This window comes from Lagopus muta, chromosome 20 (assembly GCF_023343835.1).
Source record: "Lagopus muta isolate bLagMut1 chromosome 20, bLagMut1 primary, whole genome shotgun sequence".
Taxonomy (NCBI): Eukaryota; Metazoa; Chordata; class Aves; order Galliformes; family Phasianidae; genus Lagopus; species Lagopus muta.
In genome coordinates, this window is record NC_064452.1 from 4,305,261 (window position 1) to 4,329,365 (window position 24,105).

Genomic DNA, 24,105 nt, shown 5'->3' on the forward strand with positions numbered 1-24,105 from the left:
GCCCCGCGCGGCCGCCGTCCCCTCCCCGGCACGAAACAAGATGGCGGAGGGGCTGGAGCGCGTCCGCGTCTCGGCCGCAGAGCTGCGGGACATGGTAGCCGCGCAGGCCCGCGCCGGGGCGGCAGGAGGAGCAGGTGAGGCGGGCAGAGGGAGGAGGAAGCGTCGGGGAGCCGCCGTTCGGCCTTTTTGTCTCGCCTCGCCTCGGCCGTGCCTGCTCTGTGGGTGTGTGCTGGGCCCGGGGCCGCCGTTGTTGCTGCGGTGAGGGAAGGCGGGGGTTCAACAACGGCGGCGCGGGGGGAGCGGGCACGGAGTGGGCCCTGAGGGCGAAACGTATTGTGCCCGGGCTGTGCTGTGTCGGGGCTGTGCGCTGCGTTCTGTGTGGCGTTTTGTGACGATGTGGTTATGGGGAGAGGGAGGAAGATGCTGTGGGTTGTAAGCACGGAGGGGGGAATGCCGCCCTGAGAGCAGAGCGGTGGGGCTGTGCCTGGGGTTGGGGGGTCCTGCTGTGCTGAGCTTCTCCAGGAGCCCCTGGCTGTGCTCCGCTTTGTGGCACAGAGCAGATCGGGGCCCGGGCGCTGTGCTTTGTCCGTCTGTTAACTCGGTGGTTCTTCGGGGCAAAACCTGCTGTGGGATGTTTTGTAAGTGAGTCGGGTTCAGGATTTGGTCAGCTTTGTCAGGCTGCTTCATTTCCTGCTCTCGCTCATTGATTTCCTGTGAGCCTCAACGGAGCGTTTCACGTGCGTTCTCTTGAAGCAGCTTTCAGGGTGTTTTTAATACTTTGCCTTCAGATAATGTTTTTCCTTGAATATTTGTTGTGAGCTTTTCTCATCCTCGTGTGCTTTGTGATGGGAATAACTCTTTCACTTTGGATATGGGGAACAATTTCTTCTTAGAAAGAGCAGTGATGTATTGACACAGGTGGTGAAGTCACCACCCTGGAGGTGTTCCAGAGCCGTGGAGTTGTGGCTCTTGGGGATGTGGTTTCTTCAGTGGGTGTGGTGGGCCGATGGTTGGATTTGATGATGTCAGAGATCTTCTCCAGCCTTAACATTCCTATGTTTTTCTCTATTTTTTTCCTAGAAAACATGAAAGAGGTGAAGGAGCCACGGCATCGCAAGGACAACAGGCGCCCAGATCTGGAGATTTACAAGCCTGGCCTCTCCCGATTGAGGAGCAAACTTGTGCCACCAAAGCACGAGGCCTCTGAGGAGAGGAGCGGAGCTGAGGAAGGCAAGGGGGAGAATGGCCCTTCAGGAGGAGGGTCCTTCAGGAGAAGGGCCTCCAGTCATGGAGAACTTCAGCATGGTGACAGCCACAACCAGAATGGTCCTTCACTGGGAAACGACGAGGCAGAGGTTAAAGGTGATCTTCAGAGCCAGGAGAACACGTGCACGCCGCGTGCTGTGGATGAGTGTTGTGCCAAGACCACGAGGAGAATCAAGAAACCGGACCAGCAGATCTATCAGCCAGGGAAGCGCCTGCAATTAGTTGCTAAAGAAGTCGCCCTACGGTTGGCTACTGAGGAAATGACCTCTAAAGTGGAACAGCTGAGAGTTGAAGGTGGTGAAGAGGCCGAGAAAGGTTCTGCAGAAGATAACAACAAGAAAACCAAGTCAAACAAAGAGGACAGAGAGGGAAACCAGGCAGGGGACGGAGTGAAATCCTCTAGGACGGATAAAGGAAGACGACTAGAGCGAAGTGACAGGGTGAGGAGGGCACACGATGAAGTGATGCAGGGGAAGGTGGGCGCTACCAAGCGGTATTCCCGCTCTGACAAGCGGCGGAGCCGATACCGCACGTGCAGCACGAGCTCAGCTGGAAGCAACAACAGTGTAGATGGAGCCCCGCTGGTGGATGGGATGGAGAGACGGCAGGAGCGTGCTAGAATACGTCCTAGGAAGCAGCTCTCTGCATCCTCCACTGACTCCTTGGATGATGACAGAATCGATGAGGCAGAAGCGTATGTCTCTAACAGGATTTCAGACAGGAAAAAGCGTTCAGAGCAGAGTCGAGCTTCTAGGAGTGAGAGTGAGTGGAGCAGCAACGGCAGGGAAGTCAAGGGACACTTCCGAGTCACTTTTGACAGCAAGACTATGAACAGGGATGTCGTTCTAGCAGACACAGATAAAAAAAAGCCCCTGAAGGCTTTTTCTGGTTGCAATGACTCGGAGACTCTGGAGGCGAGGAGCCAGAGCAGAGAGCCCCAGGGGAGGGGCCGTGGGATTCTGTTCCTGCCTGCCAACACAGACCTGTCTGCCTGCTCTGTGGGCTCCCCTGAACCCAGTCACCCTGGGCCTCGGCTGCTGCTGGGCGGTGCTGGCAGTAAGGGCTCCCGAAGCCGGGGCCGAGGTGGCACCGCTCGCAGGTTGTGGGACCCCAACAACCCGGACCAAAAACCCGCCCTGAAAAGCCAAACCCCACAGCTTCACTTCCTAGACACGGATGATGAAGTGAGTCCCACCTCCTGGGGGGAAGCCCGCCAGGCCCAGACGTCCTATTATAAGTTCCAAAACTCTGACAACCCCTACTATTACCCTCGGGCTGCCGGCCAAGCTCCTCAGTATCCTTACGGCGGGTACTCCCTGCAGTATCCAATGGGTCCAAGCAATGGTGTGTACCCAGGAGCCTTTTACCCCGGGTACCCTGGCCAGACAGGGCAGTACATGTGCGGCCCGCTCACCCCAGCACCTCTGAGTCCTGAGATGGAGCAGCAGATGCGGAACATGCAGCAGCAGGAGCTCAGCAAACTCCTCCGTGAGGCTGGGAACCAGGAGCAGCAGCTCAGCAATCTGCTTTCCAGAGATCGCATCAGCCCAGAGGGGCTGGAGAAGATGGCCCAGCTGAGGTTTGTGGCTGAGTCATTTCAAGAGTAAATTCCTACCAGAGCTGTTGTCCATGATGTTTTCTCACTGGGGATCTGGGGGATGGGGGGCATTGATATCTGAGGGATTGGGGCTATAGTTCACTATCTTATGATGTGCTGGGGGGTGTTAATCATGTGCCAGGGGTGTCTGGATATCAGAAAGAAACTGTGAGCAATTATCTCTTTAGCTTAGGCTGAGGGTTAAATTGTGGCTCCTCATGGTTGTGCCTGTGCTGAAGGCACATAGGGGAACAGGACAAGCACCTGCTGCAGTTCTTGGGTTCTTCTTGCTGGAGCTGGGCTCCCTTGGCTCCAGGGCTCTCGTGTGCTTTTGGTATTTGCTGGTGTACTTTTGCTTTATTACCAGCCTTTGATTTCTGATTTGCATTGATGGCTTCAGCACAGCAGCTCTCAGCTTGTGCTTGCAAAGTGTTATGTGGATTCCTGGTGCTGTGTGGCAGTGACAGCACTTTCTAAGTGCCACTAGTTTTGTTGTTGACACTGTTCAGCCCTATGACATATGGCAGTCCACTGGGGATGGCCTGGTGAGGGCAGCCTAGCAAGAGGAAAGTGACTCTGGCACTCTGGAGGGCAGTTAACATGACTGGAGCAAGTTTCTACTTGGCATCTACCACATTTACGTGTGGTCTTTGGGGCTTCTCTGGAGGCTTATTTCAGAGCTGACTGGCAGTAAATCTGGCAGCTGAGCTCTTTTCAGGGCTTGTTCTGCATTTGAGGGACTCGCAGCACAGACCACAGAGAGGGGATATGTGTGCACTGGTAACAGCATTGGAGGTTTCAGGTTAGGATGAGAGAGGCTGTGCTGCCATGGCTGGTGAGGGCTGCCCTTCCCCAGAGCACAGGTTCAGTTGGTCCCTGCCCTGCAGCAGCGTGTATCCATTCCATCAAATTATGTGTGGGAGTTCTGTTCCAGTGTCTGGGCTGAGCTCTTGTTAGTTGGTGAGGGGAACGTGGTTTGTTATTCCAGCATGCATTTTGGCTGCACAAAGTGATACGCAGGTCACTGTAATGGCAAGATCTCTTGCTCTTGGGTGCTTTGTGTGCTTGTTCCTGGCCCTTAGTAGCTAGGCTTTGTGGTTGGAAGCAGAAGAAGCCTGGCTGTGTATGCTGTTTTCTGTATTACTTTCAGGAGATAATTAGGTCTTGCTCTTCCCAGAGGCAGAGCTTTAGCAGAGCCTCTTTGCTGTTTGGTGAGTCCTAATCCTTTTTTACGCGTGCAGAAAGAGAGATGGTCCTTTCAATTTGCTCTGCTGGAGCAGAAGGGGTGTTTGGTTACAAGAACTTCCATCTCTTTCTAGGGCATGTTTGGAAGCATCCATTTGCCATAGCGTGTGAGCCAAGCCAACTGCTGACATCTCATGCCTGCAGGATGAGAGGCAGCAGGTGGTTCAGCACGTGCTCCCTGCCTGCTCTGCCAGGCTGCTGTGTCGACCACTGATCGTGTCTCACTCTAGGGTGGAGATGCTGCAGCTGTACGAGCGGTGCATTTTGATGGATATCGAGTTCTCTGATACCCAGAATGTGGACCAGCTGCTGTGGAAGAACGCCTTCTACCAAGTGATTGAGAAATTCCGGCAGCTCCTCAAGGATCCTCTGGGGGAAAATGCCCAAGAAATTCGGAACAAACTTCTCCAACTTCTAGATGAGGTAGGAGGAGAGAAACACCCCCAGGCTTTGCTAAACTTTTGACTGGTTGGTGTTTAGAACAGGTTGGTATAGCTGGACAGCGAGCTAGCCTTTGTGGTCCTGCTTATTGCTACGTGTGCCTAAGGCCATGCTTAAGCAAAAAGAATGCACAGGCAGATTACAATTTAGTGCAGCAAGTGTTGGTCCAGGTGGATATTTGTTATAATTTAAACCAGGCTTGCTTTGGCGTGTTCTGTTTTGATGAGAGATTGATTTAAGCTAAAATGAGCTAAGCATCCTTAAATGGAAAGAAACAAGAACATTCACAGAGGTGTTTGTGCTATCTTTATCAAATTTGCTGAAAAGTCATGCTGTTAGGCACTCGGCTCAGTTTACTCATGGTAGAAGGGAGGCTGACAAATCCAGGAGATGTGTTTTACAGAACTGTGTTGGCAGGAAGGAACTACTGGAAGGCTTCTGTCCAACCTCTTGTTGGAGCAGGACTGTGGCTAACACAAAATCAGGTCAGCCTTGACTTTGGCTAGCTCAGCCCTAAAACAAACTGAAGCTGGAGATCCTCTTGCCTTATTGCTTTCTGAAGAGAACAGCACAAACCAGAGGGAGAAGGACCTTTCCTGCAGTAACTAAAGGAGAGCGTTAAGATTTTCTGCTTGTCTTTGGAAAAATGAGAACGACCAAATACATGTGTTCTGCAGGGCACTTCCTTTTTTGATGGCTTACTCCAGAAGCTGCAGGTGTCATACCAGTTCAAGCTGGAGGACTACATGGATGGGATGGCCATCCGCTGCAAGCCTCTGCGGAAAATGGTAGGTTGGCTTTCTCCTGGAGTCTTCTCCTCCTGTTAGTGGTGTGCTGTGTGCTGGACTCAGCACTCGGCGTGCTGCCCTTGCCAAGAGGTGGGCAGCTGTAGTCTGAACAGACAGCAGAGTGTTTGCAGGGAATCTCAGCTGTTAGAGAACATGTTGAGCTAACTCCAGTGTATTAACATTGCTCAGCTTCCTTTGCAAAGAAAGAACTTGTCTTTTTGTATCGTCTCTTTGACTAGGGCTAATCAGGAGGAGGAAGTGTCAGAGGTACCCCGGCTTGGCCTTAGATACTGAACAACTCATCCTTCTGTATATGGAATTCAGAATAATGAATGAGGAAGGCTAGCAGTTGGGCTCTCTCTGACGCATGACAGTGATTGCCCTGAGCTGTGAGTGCAGGTGTGAGAACAGTTGGAAGAGGATATTTTAGTCAAGCTCCATTCCCAGAGAGATGTGTTTGTTTTAACCAGTTTATCTTCCTCGCATTTCTCTTGGACTGAATGAACCACAGATTCTGAAACCTACTTCCTCTGAGCGAGAGCTAGGATGTTGTGTAAGGGAGTAGGTATCTGGGGGGTTGGGTTGCCTTTACTAATGCTGAACCAGTGCCACTGAGCCTTGTTTAACTCTGCAGCCTTTGTTTTTGACCTTCAGTTTGCCAGCGACCTCCTCTTAGCTCCTCACCATCCCCATGAACTCGCAGGGTGTTTAGGTGAGTTGGGATGTGCAGCTCCCAGCTGAACAACTGAATGCTTTCTTTCAGGTGAAGTATGCTCTGATCAGTGCCCAGAGGTGTATGATTTGTCAAGGGGACATTTGCAGATACAGAGAACAAGCAAACGATACGGCAAACTATGGAAAGGCACGCAGGTATTGTGTTCTTCACCCCAGGGCTGAGCAAAGCTCCTCTTCTATCTAGTTACAAGGGATGCATCTCATTTCATGCTTAAGCTTGCCTCTAACCAAAGGAGTCTTTTCATGCCTCCTTCTTGTACTGCAGTCCTGTGTAACTTAAAGGTATAATGTGAACTGCTTTTCTATCCAAAATCAACCCAGCAGATCCATCTTCCTCCAGCTGTGTGTTGTGGAAGTCGTCCTGTGCTGATCCTGCAGCAGGGAGTGTTCATGCCTCTGAGGCTGGCAAACTGATATATTTTCTGCTAGCTTCCCAGCTAGGAGAGATTCCCATATGTGCCCATATGTTCTGACTGCATCAGAAGTTATTGGCACCTGTTGCTTCCTATCACTCTTGTTTTGCCTGGCATACAGTCCTTCTTCCTGATCTTTTTTATTTTCCTGGAGCAAAGAGTGGTAGTGAGCAATTGAGCCCAGCATGGGGCCCTGAATCCCATGGAAGGTTGAAACAGGGTGGGGAAAGCTGCCTGTTTGTGAAGTGCACTGATATCTTACAGGGCTGGAAGGAGCACAGCGTGTTCATTCTGCATTTGAACAGTGTTGACAGATTTGTGTGGCATGAAATAAGCTGGATAATACAACTGAGGGGATATAGGAGGAAGGAATGGGCTGCATCTTAATGGATGCCACTTCTTCTGAGATAATTAAATAATGAGCTAAGCAGCCAGGAAGATTTGATCCCAGCTGCTAAAAAGGGGGAGGAGAAAAAAGTGTCTGCAAATAGCCTGTTTTCTGCCTGAGGCTGCACTGGAGACAACTCTTAGTGGAGCTGGCTAAATGCTCATCTTCAGGCTGAGCCAAGAACATTTCTTTCTCCAGCTGTGTCTGCCTCTCCCTCTTGTCCTGTGCCCTGGCTCTGCCTCTCTGTGCTGGGTACAGACTTACTAGCTGTGCACACTCATGCAGGCAGAGGGCACTTGAGCAAAGGGCCTGTTCAGTGCTGGGCTGCCAGTGCTGCAGAGGGAACTTTGTGCCCTCCACAGTGAGGAAGACAACCTGATGTCCTTTCAGTAACTTTTCCCCTGGTTCTTTCATTCTTCAGCTGGTACCTGAAGGCTCAACAAATTGCTCCCAAAAACGGCCGCCCATACAACCAGCTGGCACTGCTGGCCATCTACACGGTAAGACGTTCATCATACAGAGATGTAGCAAGCACAGGAAGAGCCTCTGGGAAGGCTGTGGGATTCCATCTGGTGGAGGAAGACATTGTTTAAGGCAGCACTTCCAGATGTTTTTTGTTGGTTTTTTTTTTTTAATTAAAAAAAAAAACAGAGTTGATGGCAGGGTGTGTTCGGTGGATTCCAGCTGTTGGTTCCTGGCTGCTTTGCTAGACACACATTACTGCCCCAGGCTATCTGCATTTTTGGGACTGCTCTGTGGGCTGATGAGAGAGCACTTGCATTGCAAGTGGGCTGCGTTTAAGGTTTTGCATGACATTTTTATACTTGACTGCTCGAAGTGACATCAACATGCAGCTTTAGTTTTGCTGGCTCCTCTAGCCATGCAGGAAAGCTTGTTTCAAAGACGATTTGCAGCAGATAATGGGGGCATCAGCCTGGGGCATGGGGGCTGGGAAGGATCTCATTTACAATACTGAAAAGACTTTTTTGGAATACTAGTTCAGAACTGCATGGGTTAGAAATGCAGTTTCCTTGTGGCTGGGAATGACTTTTCTGACTCCGCAAGTGGGACTGAAGGCTGCCAAGTATCCTGCCCTGCTGTGGCGTTCTGTAAGGCCCTAAATGGCTGTGGGTCTCCATGGTATAAAGACTCAAGGAGTGATGTCTTACAGTGTTCCCTGTGGCAGGGCTGTGGGAGAACAGATGCTGAGAGGTGGCTCGAGTGGCAGACTGAGATAAGGAGGGCATCTTTCACCACAGGCAGGAGTCTGGCAAAACTTCCTGTATTCCTGGACCTCTGTGGAGTAATTTCCATATTCATGACAACGTTGAAAGGAGGTGTTTGTTTTTTTTTTCCCAAACTGTCAGGAATTCAGAATTTATGCTGATGCCCTTTATTGCTGTGTCTGCTGAGAGATTTTTGTGTGAGCTTCTGGTTTGCTGGCTTCTGTAGGGTTAGAGGAAGCAGGTCTGCAAGCTGTCATGTCAGCTGCCCTCCCTAACCCAGGTGAAACACTTGTGCTGGATGTTGTAGATAGTCGTGAATGTGGATGGAGAAGGGTCCAGCTTGTTTGTAGGACTGCTCTTACTCTGCGAATATCTGTCTCCCAGGCACTGTTGAGGGAGAAGGAAAGTGTATTGAACGACATGGGAAGTGAATGGCGTGGGGGCTTTGCCCTGAGTTTCCCAGAATGAATGCCAGCTCTGAGTCTGGTTGTGTTTTTGCAGAGGAGAAAGCTGGATGCTGTCTACTACTACATGCGCAGTCTGGCAGCTAGTAACCCCATCCTCACAGCCAAGGAGAGCCTCATGAGTCTGTTTGAAGAGACAAAACGCAAGGTGAGTCTTGGAGCTGGGCTGTGGGATGCTGCAGCTCCCTGAGCTGACCCACAGCTGGAGAGCTGCAACCTGGGGAGAAGGGTGATGGTGGCTTTTGGTCTTGGAGTTTTACGAGTCTTACTTGTAAGCAATTCCATGTTGGAAGATAAGGAAAGCCTTCCAAATGATGGTATCTTTCTGCCTCTCCACAGTCTGATTTTGGGGTTGCTTAGGCAGCTGAATCTCTTAATTCTGTGTCACAAGCTAAAACAGCTGAGCTCAGTAAGGGCTGGAGGTCGCTGTGGTTTGCAGCGTGGCCTCAGCATGCAATTTGATCATTGCCTTATTCCATAGGTGTCCCACAGAGGTGGGAAGGAGAAGCTGCAATTTGTGCCTCAAATCAAAAATGCAGCGTGTTGACTGTTAAACACTGCTAGGAACTGGATGGAGCTTTACTTACCCCATTGAGCAATCAGTTTAAAAAAAAAAAAATATATATATATATATATAATAATAATCTCTCATCTGCCCTCTCCTGTAGTGTCAGAAACCAAATTCTGGACTGTCAGTGAGTTACTGTGGTTTTTAAGCTGGGACAAGAGCCAGTTTCTCCGTGTAAATAAAATGATATATTTCTTGAACTTTTATCCCTGGGTGATCTAACTGTGTCCTATCTGCACAGGCAGAGCAGATGGAGCAGAAGAAGCACCAGGTGCTGGAGCTGAGCCCCAGCCATCGAGGGAAGGGCAAGAAGTCCACGTTGCGACAAGTTGGAGACGATGGCACGCGGCTGGAGATCTGGATCCATCCTTCCCACCCCCGCTCCTCTCAGGGCCACGAATCCGGCAGAGATTCTGAGCAGGACAATGGTCTTGGGAACCTCAGCCCCAGCGACGTGAGTAGTGCAGGAGGCGGCTGCTGGCTTTGGTGTCATGTGTTTGGAATGCAGTGGAATGACACTGGATCTGTTTTGCTTTCCTGTTGCTAAATTTTCCAGTGTTTTGGCTTCCCCTATGGGAGCTGTGCCTGGGTCAGGCTGAGGAGTTGGTGACCTCGTGCCTCTCATGTTTAAAGCATGTTGTTACCATCCATTTCTTGGCAGCGTGCGCTGGTGTGGCTGATATGGAATAGGAGAGGCACAAACAGAAGAAGCAGAAAATGCCTCTTGTGGAGGCTCTAACTTGGGTGAGGTTGCCGGTGGGAAATGAGGTCAGATGCTGGAGACCAGGGTTAATGGTGACCAAGTAGCTCTACTGCATGTTATGGAAGCGGGTCATTTGTCCCATTGCCAGGCAGTTGGAAGTTTGCATTGGGGATGTGAAAACTGCGGTTTGAATTTCCAGGGTATGTGTTGTATTTGCATTGCTTGTTCTGCTGAGAGGCCAGACTCTCTCGTTCCTTCTGTGAGGATTAAAAATGTGACTGACAGCATCCCTCATCAATCTGTTTGAGCTGTGTACCTTGTAAAAGGAGCCCGAGTGAACTCTGTTTGTCAGGCACTGGAATGTAGGCAAAGACAATGATGGTTGGAAGCTCATTCTCTAGGAATCCTCACGCTGCTTTGGCACATGCGGCCTGCAAGAAGACTTGCCAGGGAGCTCTGGACTGCCTGTCCTAAAATGGCTGTTAAGGATGTGAGTTTAGCAGAACTGGGAAGGCCTTCTCTGCATACTGTGAGGCCCAGAGCTTCTCAAATATGATTGCACTTTTATAACGAGTTTGTGACTTCAGCTGGGTGGAACTGGGGCGAAGTCTCAGGGCTTTGGAAGATAAGCTCTGGCACAGTGCAGCAGCATTTTTTGGATGTTACTGCCCTCGGTTGTTTTCCCTCTCCTCAGCTTCTCTTCTGGAGACCTTTGCTGCCTCAGCATCATTGAAAGGAATGTGCCAAGCTTTAGGGTTTCCATAAATCACTGATGCAGAGCTTTTATATAAAATGCTGTGAGTGTTTTTGAGGCACTGGGAGTTTCTCTTCTGCAGTACTGCCATGTGGGGTAGTGTAGCCTCTAGCAAAGTGGGGGGCAGTGATGTTTGGTCGTTTACAGTGTGATGATGTTTGCTCGAGCTTGCTCTTGGTCTGTTCTGTGAGGGCTGTGCTGGCAATGCATGTTCAGATCTCGCAGCTGATTACTACCCTTACTCTTCATCTCTTCATCAGTTTGAAGTATTGGCTCATGGAAGGGTTCTCTGACTGGCTCTGAGAGGCTGCAAACCAGAAACACAAAGGCAAAAGGGCAGGGGGAGCAGAGGGTGCAGGTTTGGGCGCTGTGTTCTTTGCAGCCAAGATTTTTCTACTCGGGCTGCAGTGCACCGTTCCACTCATGTTGGTGGTGCAACTGTTTGTGGAGCTGAACTGTGAGTGTGTCACCAAACTGACCTGGATTAAAAATAACCAGGTGAGGAAGAAATCTTACATCTGCATCGCTCCCGAAGTTCACAGAATCACAGAATTGTAGGGGTTGGAAGGGACCTCCAGAGATCATCGAGTCCAACCGCCCTGCCAAAGCAGGTTCCCTACACCAGGTCGCTGAAGTTCCCGTGTGCTGAAGCTGGGAGCCGGATAAAAAGCTGCAGCAATTTAGGAGTCTTTTCTGTGCTTTCAGGGGGCTGGAGAGAAGCTGAGGAACCTGCTTGTTGCCACTGTGTGGCACTGTTTGGCCTCGGAAGGCCCTGCGTGGGCCAGAGGAGGCAGCAGCCTCAGACCTGGCAGCGCCTCTGCCTCCAGCAGATGTGTTCCCCATGCGGGCTGGGGCAGAAGGGAACTGCTCTTCTCCCAGGGGAAGTGTGCCAGTGCTTGCATGTCATCATAGGGAAATGAGTCTAAACTGTGTCCTTGCCTCCTGGTACCTTCCTTGGTGGTTTTAGCCCTTGAAAAGGCTGAAGCTGTGTTCTTTCATCTATTCTGACATTTGAGACCTGCAGGTGGCTCCTCAGGCATCAGCTGTTGCTGAGCCAAAGAATGGAATTGTATAGGATAAAGTGGGTAAGTGTTCAGCTTTCAGGACCAGGTACAACGTAATCATAGAACCCAACAGATCTGACTGCATTCAGGCAGAGGTGTGGGAAGAGGCTGGGCAGGGAGATGCTGAATGCATCCCTCCTGGAACCTGCACATCTGCACACTGTACCTGTCAGAGTCTGCTCCGTGTATACCTGTATGGTGCTGTGGTGCTTTTCTTTTTTGTTTTCCTCTGTAGCCCTGTGTAAAAACAGAAGCATCACAGCTTTATTTCAGGGTTAGAAGTGAACTGAAAGGAGTAAATAAGGTGTGACCGCAAGGCTGCAGAAGGGCGGTTCGTGCTGCAGCTATCACTGTGACGAAGGCTGGCGGTGTGCAGGGCTGGCAATTTGCCTTGGCACTCTCTGTTCAGGTAGAGGATTGGCGTAGCTGCTGCTTCCACTGTTTGCTATGTCGTGTAATTGTAGGTAGATGGAGAACTGGAAGCATGTGCTGCCTATCTACACCAAGGGCTGTGCATCTTCCCAGTAACCATTTGGCAGTGCTGGCATGGAGGACATGGGACAAAGCAAGCAGAAGTGTTTGGGTTGCAGCCTCCCTTTCTGTGGTTGGGGTTTGTCCGTTATGTCAGCAGCCTTTTGGAGTTTCATTCTGTTTTTCTTTTGGCTGTTTTCTGTGGTCTTTCATACGTTGTGTGCTTCTAGGTGTGCAGTGATTTGAGAGTTCAGACTGAACCGTTGCCCTGCTTACCTGACTTTGTGTAGGAATTCACTAAGAAGAGCAAAAAAAGGAGACTGAATCAGTGGGCAACTATATTGGGCAGCCATATAGCTGTAGAGCTGGAGACTGGAGAGCTGAGTCCTACTTGTTCTGTGCCACTAGTTTCGTTTGCCTTGGGCCTATATTGATCTTAAACGTGATAGTAGTGTCTGCAGCTTACTGCACGGGCTGTGAGTTGGTAAAGTAAACAGGGCATATGTGCTGTCAGTCTCTTGAGAAAGTGTTAATATTACACTAAGTTTGAGATTTTAATCACCCCTGTCAGGAAACGCTGAGTTACAGTTCCCACAGTTGCAGTTGCCTGCTGCCCGTGCTCTGCAGTAGATACTTCCTAATGTTATCACGTAGCATGAGTGCACTCATAAAGATTACTGCATAGTTGCAGCAGGGATTATGGAAGAGAGGTTTTCCCTTGGCATAACAGTAATTGAATAATAGTTCTCTCCAGATGTCTGAATGCTTTGGAATCACTAAAGAATGAAGCCTTCCGGGCTCTGTATGAGAGGTCAATCTTGCAAAGCCATCAGAAGGTTGGTAGAGCCACCAAAAATGCTCCTAGGGAAGTTAAGGCCAGAGTTGAGATCTGTTGTCCCAGCTCTGTGCACTGGTGCAGGAACCTTCCTGTTTCTGCTCAGCCTGCTGGTTAGGAACAGAGGTGTTGCTTGTGCCTGGTGCTGGGTGCTCTTGGAGCAACAACCCTTTTTCATAGGATCAAAGAATATCTCAAGCTGCAAGGGAGCCATAGCAATCATCATGTCCAACTCCACACAGGACCACCCAAAAATGTGTTGAGGCTGTAAGCAGCGTGTATCTTTGAGTGTTTGTGTTTTCTTTCAGGTGAATGGTGCTGTTTTTCTCGGCTGCTTCCATCTACTAAGTCCTATAATACGAGATGAGTGTTAAGCATGCAGGGAGATGGTCCACTACCTGAAACCTTCTGGGAGAAGGATGAGGTCACTGTCTTCATAAAGCAGGGGAGATTGTGAGACTTGTCCTTTTTTTTCCTCTAGGTCTGGATTTAGACAACTGAGAACTTATATGACAGTGCCTGCTTGGAGTTATCTTTATGATAGCTTTGGCTGTGGTTCTTTTCTTTCATCCTGAGATAAGACGTTTGCAAGGATTCTCACTTTCTTTCTTAGTTCTTCTCCTCTGCTTAGCTTTACGTGCCACCATTTGTCTGTACACCATGAATGCTACGTTCACTTACACCTCTGCAGCCTATTCATGGTCCAAGGCAGGAGAAAGGCAGTTAGGGAACAACTGTGCTCCTGGGGGCTGTCTAGGGCACTGTCTTGGTGGAAGGCACGTGTCATTAGCTGGGAAAAGAGCTGTCCCAGTCAGCTCCTGCACTTTTCACATCCGTTTTTCCGTGGCCGTGTTTGTTGTTTGTCCTCTGTGTCCTTGTTCCTCTTGGGCAGCAGTTGCTCTGCGCTGGCTCCTTCTCACAGCTGGTTTCAGGCAGTGCAGCTTTTCCTCTGGGGTTTTACATCTGGAGAGGAGTGCTGCTAGGGCAGCAGTGGGATCAGACCTTCTGTTTATCCGTTACAAGTTTTGGTGGGTGGATTCTGGCCATTGTGTTCCATCAGCGTGTCCTCTGCTGGGGCCAGTCACACTGAGAAACAGTAGTGACCTGTGCTCAGTGCTGGGGTGGCCCTACTGTCACTGCCTGCAGTCCCTAGGAGTGTCTGGTTTGTTAAGAGGCTGCTCTGATGTGAACTGAGCATCTGCGAGCATGGCCCAGCTTACCTTGTGCAGATACCCCACAGAAGCATCCCTGTTTGAGAGCAGCTCCTTTTGCTCTCAGCTTTTTCATTATACACAACTAGAAGTTAATGACAGACTGACGTGGAAATGATGTATTGCTGTCATGATGGCTGCTCTTCCATACAGGTGGACAAGAAGCCATTTGGGAGACTTGTTAATCTGAGGCATCTGCCCCCCATTCTGCTGCCTTGCTGATGGGTCCAGCATGGCTGGGCAGCACTTCTGGCAGTGTGAAAGCACAGGCATGCAATGCAGCAGGCTCTGCATTCACTGCTTGCCTTCCACTCACTGCTGGGATGCAAAGGGTAACCCTGCAGGCTTGCATGGCTCTCTTAAAGCTCACAGGCTAACTTCTGTATGTGTTATTTACACCCAGCATTGCACACATGTGCGGAGAGTGGAGGGAATAGAAACCACGGGACCAGCAGTGCTCTCTGCTGAAGCCTTTTCTCACGCCTGTTACATGTTGGAGCCGCACCAGGGCGGTGACATAGGTGTGTCCCCAAAGGGAGGGGACACAGGAGGTGGGTTTCTCTCACTGCAGGGTATACCCAAGGTCTCACATTGGGGTGGTGGGTCAGGCTGCCATCAGCACCTTTTTTTGCAGGAAGGCAGCTGCTCTTTGCTCAGGAAGTTCGTCTACGCTTAGCGATGCTGTCTATGGTCTGGTGCAGAATGGTCCTTGCTGTCAGGGGAGGGCAGTGCTTCCCCTCCAGCCTGCTGCTTGCTGCTCTGTTGCCTTGTATTTGACTAGAAGCTTGGCTGTGCTGCAGTGCTCCTCTGAGCCTCCCCTATGGCACAGAGAGAACCTGCGGGGTGGGAACGTTGAATGCTAGCAGTCAACAGAGAGCTGCCCCTCCTTATTCCTGTCCTTTACCCACCACCCACATGAAAAGGCAGCGGGAGATGCCGAATCCCTAATTTTTATGCCCAAAGCAGTACTTGAGAGGGAGAAACCTGGAGTTCCATCTGCCCTGCCCAGCAGCCTCCTTCTCTCACCCCCACAAGCTGGCAGGAAGCAGTTGGGTTTGGTTACTCATTCGTGGAGGTCAGGACTAGGTCTGGGTTTTTTTTTTTCCCCTTTGTGTTTAGGAAACGGTTTACAAACTGTTTTGAGCACGGGGGAGCTGGTAGCGTGCGAAAGAGACTTCTCAGCCTCTGTACTGCTGGACTCTTGTTAATTCTCTGCCTTGCCTCCTTTCCTGCAATCTCTTTCTTGGTTGGCAGCACGAGTATTTCTGAGTGCTTTCCCCAGCCTGCAACCCCTCCACCTCCTAATACGACCTCAGGTCACCAAACCACCTCGGGGCTTTATTTTTACTCGAGCCGTTTGGTGTCATGCGGTGAGATTGGTTTCTTCCCCCAGCAGTGAGGAGCCTTCAGTGCAGAGGAAGTAAAAGAGTGCCAGGCTGCAGTTGAAACTGGTTAAACACTAAAACCACACTCGTAGCCTCTCTGGGCTTGAGACGTGACATTCAGCCATGCAGCTAGCACTGACATTTTTGCCGACCAGTTGTGCACCCCTCTCTGCTTGCATTTATAGCTTCTTTAGAACTCTGATCTTTTTTAACTTCTAAAACCTCCTCAGCTGTGGTTTATGCGTTAGCAATCCAACCAAAAAAGCACGAGACAGAACAAGACCCTACAGATCTCCCATTGATGCTCGGCACCGCTCTGCTAGAGCTCCCAGAGCTCAGGACTGCTCATAGAGCCTGGTTACCCATAGAACATGTGTGTGCATGTCATGTAGAACCCATGTGTTGCTTTCCAGCACAACCTGACCTTTTGCCACTAAACAGATAGTGAAGGCTAAGCTATGGTAAGAGTTTCCAGAAGTTGGTGTTGATTCTTATTATATATATATATTTTTTACTTATTTTTAGACCACATTGGTGGTTTTATCTGACTGTGAAGAACAAGGCAGGGTCTGATGTTACTTGAAGGGGAGCAACATCGACGTGTTCTCCTTCCTATAACAAGCATCTGGTGCTAATGTGGAAGGAGGGCGGTGGATCAGAGGTGGGAGCCCTACGAAAAGACATCAGTGACTTACCCCTGGGTGAGGGGCTCTGCTGTATCCCAGTGCTCAGAGAGGCTGTGCGGAGCAGGGGGGCAAAGCTTCAAGTTCCAACAGGCTTCTCATACCCTAAAACCAAGCACAATCAGCCAGAAACCGCCGTTCCCTGTCAGTCACTCTTTCCTCATTTCCTCTCCTGCTGGTGCTGATCAGCCAGGGATTTGTGTGTAACCAAACCCCCTCCTGCTGCTGCACATGAGCCCTTTCTCGTACGGCGGGTTGGATGATCCAGGCACTGCAGAGCGGTGCTGGGAAGGGAGGGTTTGCACTTCAGACAAGAATGCTGCAGGAATTGGCAGCACTGGTAAAGGAAGTAAAATGTCTAATAGCAGGACTGGGAAATTTCCCAGAGCAGGGTGAGGGCTGTTAGGCAGTGATTGCTCTTGAGCCTTTCTTGTTAGTCTAACCTTGATCTCTGTCTGATGTTGGCCCAGTTCGACTTTTTCTGCTGTATACTGGCTGGGTTGGCATCTCATATTCCACAGCCAAACCCTTATTTCTGCCATGGGGAATATTTATTTCTTTCCAGTGTCGAATGAGGCACTTCCAGCCAGATTCCGTATCCACTGTGGAGGTGGATATTCGGAAAGAAACTTCCTTCCGGAGGATCAGGGAGTGGAACCTGCTGGAATCTGTGTCATTTCCTCTGTCCTTGGCTCTACTCTTCCTCCCCAGCAGATTTCATTGCTGTGCGATTCAGAGTGAAGAGGGAGATGCCTGAGTGCCCTGCACTGCACTGTCCAGGTAGGAGCAAAGGCTCCGGATGTATCCGAATGCAGCAGGACAGCTGCGTGATGCTCACATGTGGATCCAGCTCAGTCCTGTGGGAGCTGTGCTGAGCTCAGCCTGGCTGCCACCGCCCTGTCCCTCATTGCTGAGCACAGCTGGGAGAGCAGGAGTATGGCGAGCTGCTGATGATAACGCTGTCATCCTTCTGGAAGGCCGTGCCTCTGCTCAGCCCCTTGTCCGAATGTCTGCTCTGTTGGCCTAACTCCCGTTAGTCGTGTCTTTTCTGTCCTCACCATTCTTAATCTCTCTCATTGTCTTCCCACTTTGTGCTTGAACCCCACAAATAATCTGCTCTGGAGGTAGCGAAGAAGGTTGACAACATCCTCAGCTACGTGAACAGGAGATTTCTTATGGCCTGAACTCATCGCACGTTTCTCAGTGTCAGTTTTCTATCGCAGGAAGAGGATGCTGTTCACTCCTGGCACACAGTATGTATTTGAGTATGAGCTGCTTTTGCTGCTTGGAGCCGCTTCAGCGCACAGCATGCAGCCTGCCTTACCTGCTGGACAGAGAGCAGTGCTGCCTGGGTCATCTCTCAGTGCTTAACCAGATGCAGTCTGGAAGAGCTGAGCTTGTATCCTAAATGACCTGCAGCACCAGAGCCAACTCGTGAAAAGTTCTGTGCTGAAAGTTAACTTGATATCTCAGCTGAGGACCCTCTCTGGCATGTTTGCATAGATTCATGGAGTTTATGGCCAGCAGGGACCATTAGATCATCTGGTGTGATCTCCTGTATATCACGGGTCCTTAAATTTCACCCGGCTACTCCTGTGTGAAGCCAAGTAACTTGTATTTGGCTAAAGCAAAACTTCCAGAAAGACATCCAGCCTTGAGAGTCCACCCTCTTCCTGGGGAGTTTGTTCCAGTGATAACTGCACCGGTTCTGAAACATTTGTGCCTTATTTCCAGAGTGAACGTTTCTCATTTGTTCTCATGCTTTGCAGTTCTGCTAGTGTAAAGGGCCCTTAAATGCCACGGAGGTACTTTGCACGCTGCAACCAAATCACCTCCCAGGCTTTCCTGATACACTAAACAGATTGAGCTGTTTAAGTTTTTTCACTGCAAGACATTATTTCTAGTGTTTGAATTGCTTTTATGGCTATTGGACCTTTTCCAGTTTTTCAGCATCTCTTTGAAAACAAGGGCACCAGAACTGGATGTGGTATTTCAGTGTCAGTCTCATCAGTGCCGTATAAAGATGTAAACATGCTGTCCAGTGCCTGCCCTGTGTGAGGGACGCATTAACCCTTCTGCTGGATGTTGCTCTGGGAATCCCTGAAGCCTTTCTGCAGGAGCTGCCCTGACCGCAGCCTCCAGGAGGCTGATTTTCCACCAGCTGACATGTATGATGTGGCACTTAGTGTTGGAAAAACCTGGATTATGAAACAGTTATAATAACCTGATGTGAATGCACTGTAACCATCGGTGCTTATTGTTCCCTTTGTACCACAGGTAGGGGCAACTGGATTTACTTTCAGGTCATTGATAGCAACACCGGTAGAAAGCCTCTGCTGACCTATTCCCATCCACTTTAGTGAGGGTTACCTGAAGGCTGCTACTTTTGAAGATGTTCATTCAATCAGGTTTTAACTTATTTAATCACCATGAACTGTTTTCAGTCTGTGTTTTTATTTGAGAGTGTTGCACGTTGCTGATTTGAACGCTCTACGAGCAGCTTAGGTACAGGTCTGGTTGAAAATGAAATCACGTGCATACAAACACTCTAGCTGTTTTCTGTAAATGGAATGTGCTACTCATGTGCTACTGCTTCGTGATTAAATCGTATCAAACGTCCTTATAGACCAGGTATTTGTTTCAGAGACAGCAAAGTGGCCGCTGCTCAATTCTGCGTTGCTAACACGCTCCATTTTCTTGCTTATGTTTCTCATCTCACCTGCTTCCTGCAGTGATGAAGAGGAATAAATCAAAAGTTCATCGGCTGTGCTGAAGGGCTTCCTTGCTGCCTCTGTTTCTCTTGCTGGGATGCTGCCTTGTAACTCGTAAAGCCAAGAGATGCGTCTTGGAGCCACAGCTGCTGCAGCCCAAAAGATCAGGAAGCTGCAGGAGTGTATCAGATCTTCTTAACCTGCAAATGAGTTTTCTGTGCCTCAAGGCCACGATACATCAGGGTTCCCTCTTTTTTCCATGTCGTAGCAAATTGGATTTTCATTCATGCGGTCTCTCGTGTTTAAGTATTGGGACTCTCATTGGAGTTGCTTCTGTTGCTACAAAAATGAATCCAATTCAGGGCAGGACATTGTGCTGCTGAACAGATACCTGCACTTGAACGTGTGGCCAGGAGAAGCAAAGTGAGGCTCTGTATCCACATCCACTCGCAGGTGGTATATGAAGAGGAATTATGCAGCAGCCTTGGTTTCAAGAAGCAATCTGTGCTCAGTGCTGCTGCACTGAGATTCTGCCATGGGGAGCAGCATCCAGGGCTGGACCTTGCAGGGTAGGGACAGCGTGGGCTGAGAGCCGAGTTGGCATTTAGCTGAAGGATATGTAAGGGAGCAATAATAGTCAATGTGGGATATCCAGCCCTGGAGTTGGGAGGGAGGTACAGCATGCTTGAGGTGCCTGGATTCCCAGCAAAGCAGCTGTGCCTGGAAAATCCTGGCTGCCCAAGAAACCCTGCAAATATTTGGGATGAGTGTGGTACGTGTTTTGGAGCTGAACTGCGTGGCTCTGTGGTCTGTGTCCCAACCCCTCCTCACTGAGGATACCCCAGACTTCGGGGAGCATCCCGCAGTGCTGCAGCCCCTTCCACTCTGGTGGAGGCAGCGTGTTCGTTGCAGGCAGTTTTGCATCTGGTCTCTTGATTAATGGACTTGTCTCTTGCAGCCTATTTTGACTCTGACACTGCTTTCTGCTCCACAGATGCTTTGCTGATGTTGAAGAAAGTTTGCTTCGCTTGATAAAGACCAGATCCTGAAATTTACTTCCAAACCTGAAGTAACAATTTTTAACTTGAAACGCTTTTTTCCCCAGGAGTCGCTGCTCCAGAATCCTTCCCTTATTTGGTGCCTCCTTCACAGCTGGGGCTGATGCTCAGGTGCCAAACTCTGTGCACTCCCTGCAGCTAGCCAAATGGGTCCGTGGCTCTGCTTCTTGGCCCGCCTCGTGGCACTCCTTTTCCTGTGCACCCTGGTGGCATTTCCTGTGTTTCTGCACGAGGGTGGGAGGCATTTCCAACCCTTGATAATCATGGCACGGTCTCTTGAGGTTGGGTCTTGCTTTCTTCGTTTCTGGCTCAAACCATGCCAGACCTTCCTTTCAGCTGTCTGACCGCCTCTGTTCTGCGTGCTGTCAGGACATCCTTGTCATGGCTGCTGTGATTTGAGCTGGCTGTTCAGGGCCGTTGCTGTCTCTGCACTGAGGTGCTTGGAGTGGAGTTGTTAGTCACTGTTGATGTCTTCCATGGCAACAAATCCACTTTGGTTGGAGGTGCGGTGTGTGAATGCTCCCCGAGCAGCAGTGGATTGCTTCCTCTGGTGAGGTTGCTTCTTCCCAGGTGGATTTAGTCTGTCTGCACATGCTGACTCATGACAGCCGAAACAGCTGTTTTCAGCTTCAGGCACTACTGTGTGCAGGGACCCCTTCTTCTCCTTGACAGCTGGTTTGTTTTTATAACTAATGCCTTCACTATATGCTCGTAACTTCCATATCGGAGATGCCCGCTGTTCAGCTGGAAGGGACAAAGTCTCTTTTTTTTTTATGTAACTTTACTGATGCATCAACATTACTTGGTGGGCTCTTCCCGTGCGACCGACTGGGACCTGCTCTGAGGAGCAGAGCAGTGATGTGTGCAGGGAGCCCTGCATCCCAGCATGGGCACCAGGACCATTCTGAGGGATCCCTTGGAGGGGACCCGCTCTTGAATTGCACAGCGAGTCGGATGAAACCAATGGAATTGTTGCAGGTCTCCTGCTAACAGCTTCGGGGCAGCGAGTGGGGCTTTGGGGAAGTGTTCCTCGCCGCCGTGCAAATGCAGAACAGCGGGTGATGGGACTTCCTCCTCCTCCTGCCTGCTGCGGGCTGCTCGGTGGAAGTTGCTGTTTCCCTCCAGCCGTGAGAAGCAGCATTTGACAGGAGGAGCAGAGAGGGCTCCTGCAGACTGAGGGGCAGGTGAGTCACCAGGGAAAGAGTCATTCGGAGAAAAGCCCAGTCAAAGCAGCCCGTGGCCCTGGCGTGAACTCGGAGATGAAAGGTCCAAAGTTAAGTGATGAGCTCATCAAAACCTTGAGGCTGTGAGAGAAAAAGTGATGAAACAAGCACGAGAGGTGCATGCATGAGGTGCCACAGCACTGGGGCACACAGGTCTCAGCCTGGGCTTGCTGCTGCTTGCTGAAGTTGGCAAGAGGGATAAAATGCGCTTCTTTCCTAGAGGCGTGCATCCTACTTCCTTTAGAAAAAACTTGTATTTATGTATGCACATATGCGTGTCCCAATCCACCCCTGATTCCTGCGTTGTCCTTGGGATTGGTGATGAAAAGACTGAGCTGGAAGCGTCCAATGGATTCAGCACAGGTCCTCTGGTCCTGCTGCAGCTCTGTCCCTGGGTGAACGCTCTGTGCTGGGTGCAGGGCACTTCTCATTCAAGGTGGGGAGTTTGGATTCTCCTCCGCTGATGGTAAAGCACTGCAGACATTGCAGAGCAACTGTTCCCAAGGCTGTGGGCTGTATTGGGGCCTAGGGGAAGAACTGGTGTCCTTATTTCTTATTTTCCATACGTGTACCGCCTTTGAAGCTCCGAGCTGCCTTGGTGTCTTAAAGAGGATGGTAGAAATACAGCCCTCCTAACATTGCTGGCAAAGTGAATAAGGGCTTAGCTCAGCTGTCCCAGTATTCCCCACTCTTTGGGTTTCATCTGCAGAGTTAATAAAATGGTGGCAAATAAAGTCAGGTTCCAGTGGAAAAGGGCTCTTTAGGGCAGCAGTAAAATAGTGAGTAAGCAAGAACCCCTTGCTGCAGGGGCCAGTTTAATTGGTCTGGCTTGTTTTATGAGACAGGTTTTATGTTGAAACTTGCACATGGCCCAGGAGCGACTCTGCAGCAGGGCATCATTCTCCTGCATGGGTCCTCTGGGAGTGCAGCCTGGGTTAATTACACCTCACCGAGCCGTCGCACCTCGCCGAGCTGCTTGCATACAGAACGATGGGAGCTGGGGAGTTGAGCAGATGCAGGCAGAAGGCAGCTGCCTTGTGTTCTACCCGGTGCCACTTGGTTGGGCATTGCCCTGCCTGCCAGCTCTCTCTGTCTCTCTGACCCCCTTGGAAATGGAAAGGATGCTGCTGAGCTTTGCAGAGGGATTCAGGGGGTAAAATTGATGTGTGAATGGGAGCGGAGCGGCGGTGCTGGACCGGCGTCTCCCCATGCTGTGCTCAGGGTCTGGCTTTTCTCATCGTGGTGAGGCTGTGCAGGCGCTGGGATGAAAGCTGCCTGTTGGGGAGAAGGTATGAGAGAGGCCGGGCTGCTCCTGGGTGACACAGCCACCTCCAAGGTCACACAGAGTGACTCTCTGCCACCCACAGCCTTCTTCAGAGCTATTCAGATAAGGATGGGGAAAGCCCAGCTTGCTGCTGAGCTAGCAAAGGTGGCCTGGAGCAGCAGTAAGGAATGAATGGAGTTGGAGTTTGGAGTTGTTGGACCTCAGTGGGGCAGGAAGCTGCCATCATGCAGAGCTACAGACAGCTTGCTGTGCATCCACTCTGCTGCATGTTGTGCTAGGAGCTGCAAAGAAATGCCAAGCCCTGCCTAGCATCTCTGCTGCAGCCTCGCAGGGGCTTTCCTGAGAAACCCTCTTTGCAGTTGCTTAAGGCTGGGTTTAAATGAAAGGGTAACTCATCACCCCAAAACCCTTATGCTTATGAAAGCGGCACCAGCACGGCACAAGCGAGCTCCAAACTTTGCAGCTGAGCTCGTTGCAGCAAAGCGTTAAGGAGGATTTCCCTCCCCGCCTTGACCGAAGGCTGCTTCCAGCCTCTGCGGCAACCGCTGAGCGCTGAACCAAATCGCTTCTGTTTTTCCTTTTTCTTTTTCCCATCAGTGGGAAGCGCTGCGTTCCGCTGGGTCCCGCTCGGGGAGCTGAGCGGTGCCCGGGGCTGCAGCGATCAGCCCGACCCCAGCAGAGGGTGCTGTGCCTCCACCGCCCTCTCCCCGCTCGCATCCAGCTGTTTGGCACTTGCCCTCGTCTGTGTGCATGATGTTTGTAAGAGTTTGGGCATGTCCATTTGGTTCCCATCTCCAGTGCCACCCCCAGCATCCAGGCCAGGTTCTTCTGTCACTGGGGACATTCTTAATTCACAGGAAATCGGGGAGAGTTTAATTGTTTTCTCCTCTCTCTCTCTTTTTTTTTTTTTTTTTTCCCATGCAGCTGAACAAAAGGTTCATCCTCAGTTTTCTCCATGCCCATGGGAAGCTGTTTACCAGGATTGGGTAAGTGTGCAGGATGTTTATTTTATTTTCCTACATTACAAGTCTTTTTGGAATTTAATATTGTTAGCAACTAAGCTGTGTTTGGAGCTGAGGGCACAGGGTGTGAATTCTTGCAGGCCTAGCCTCCTGGTTCCTATTCTCCCTACCCACCCTGCAGTCCATGATGATTAGTGTTGGGGTTTTCTTCCTCCATCTCAAGGCCTCGTGCACCGGGACCCTCTGGCACAGGCTGGGCTCAGCCAGCTGATGTGCACCCAGGAGGGAGCAGAGGCTCTTTTCTCCCTTTCTTGCCTTCAAACCGTGCTCCCTCCACTTCAATTTCTGGTGTTGTCCCCTCCTCTCCCACCTCCCCAACTCCCAGCCAACACAGTGGTGGCTCTGGGAGCACTCAGTGGGGCACAAAGCCCAGGAGCAGCACAGCACGGTGGCAGGGAGCTGCTGTCAGGAAGCCTGTCACCTTCCCTTCCTTGGAAGCAAACGAATGCAGCACAGCAGCACTGATGCCGTGCTGCAGCCAGAAGCCACGGCTCTTGCTCCGTGCAGTGCGCTCTCTGGGGTGGCACGTGCTTGACCTTGCACCATTCATAAAGCAGTGGGAAGCAGAA

At 50.6% G+C, this 24,105-nt stretch overlaps 1 protein-coding gene across 6 annotated transcripts in view; it reads left to right on the plus strand.

The window, feature by feature from the left end:
• Position 1: 1 nt before the first annotated feature.
• SMG6 (SMG6 nonsense mediated mRNA decay factor) overlaps positions 2–24,105 on the plus strand; it is a 90,636-nt gene continuing 66,532 nt past the window's right edge. For all 6 annotated transcript variants that reach the window (XR_007380778.1, XM_048967185.1, XM_048967186.1 and 3 more), the window contains exons 1-9: positions 2–134; positions 1,081–2,845; positions 4,339–4,531; positions 5,227–5,337; positions 6,101–6,207; positions 7,295–7,373; positions 8,601–8,711; positions 9,373–9,585; positions 23,439–23,500. Coding sequence is in view for 5 of the 6 variants with exons in the window: in XM_048967185.1 (XP_048823142.1) it covers positions 41–134; positions 1,081–2,845; positions 4,339–4,531; positions 5,227–5,337; positions 6,101–6,207; positions 7,295–7,373; positions 8,601–8,711; positions 9,373–9,585; positions 23,439–23,500 (2,735 nt within the window). In the remaining variant the exon portion in view is untranslated. The remainder of the gene's footprint in view (positions 135–1,080; positions 2,846–4,338; positions 4,532–5,226; positions 5,338–6,100; positions 6,208–7,294; positions 7,374–8,600; positions 8,712–9,372; positions 9,586–23,438; positions 23,501–24,105) is intronic.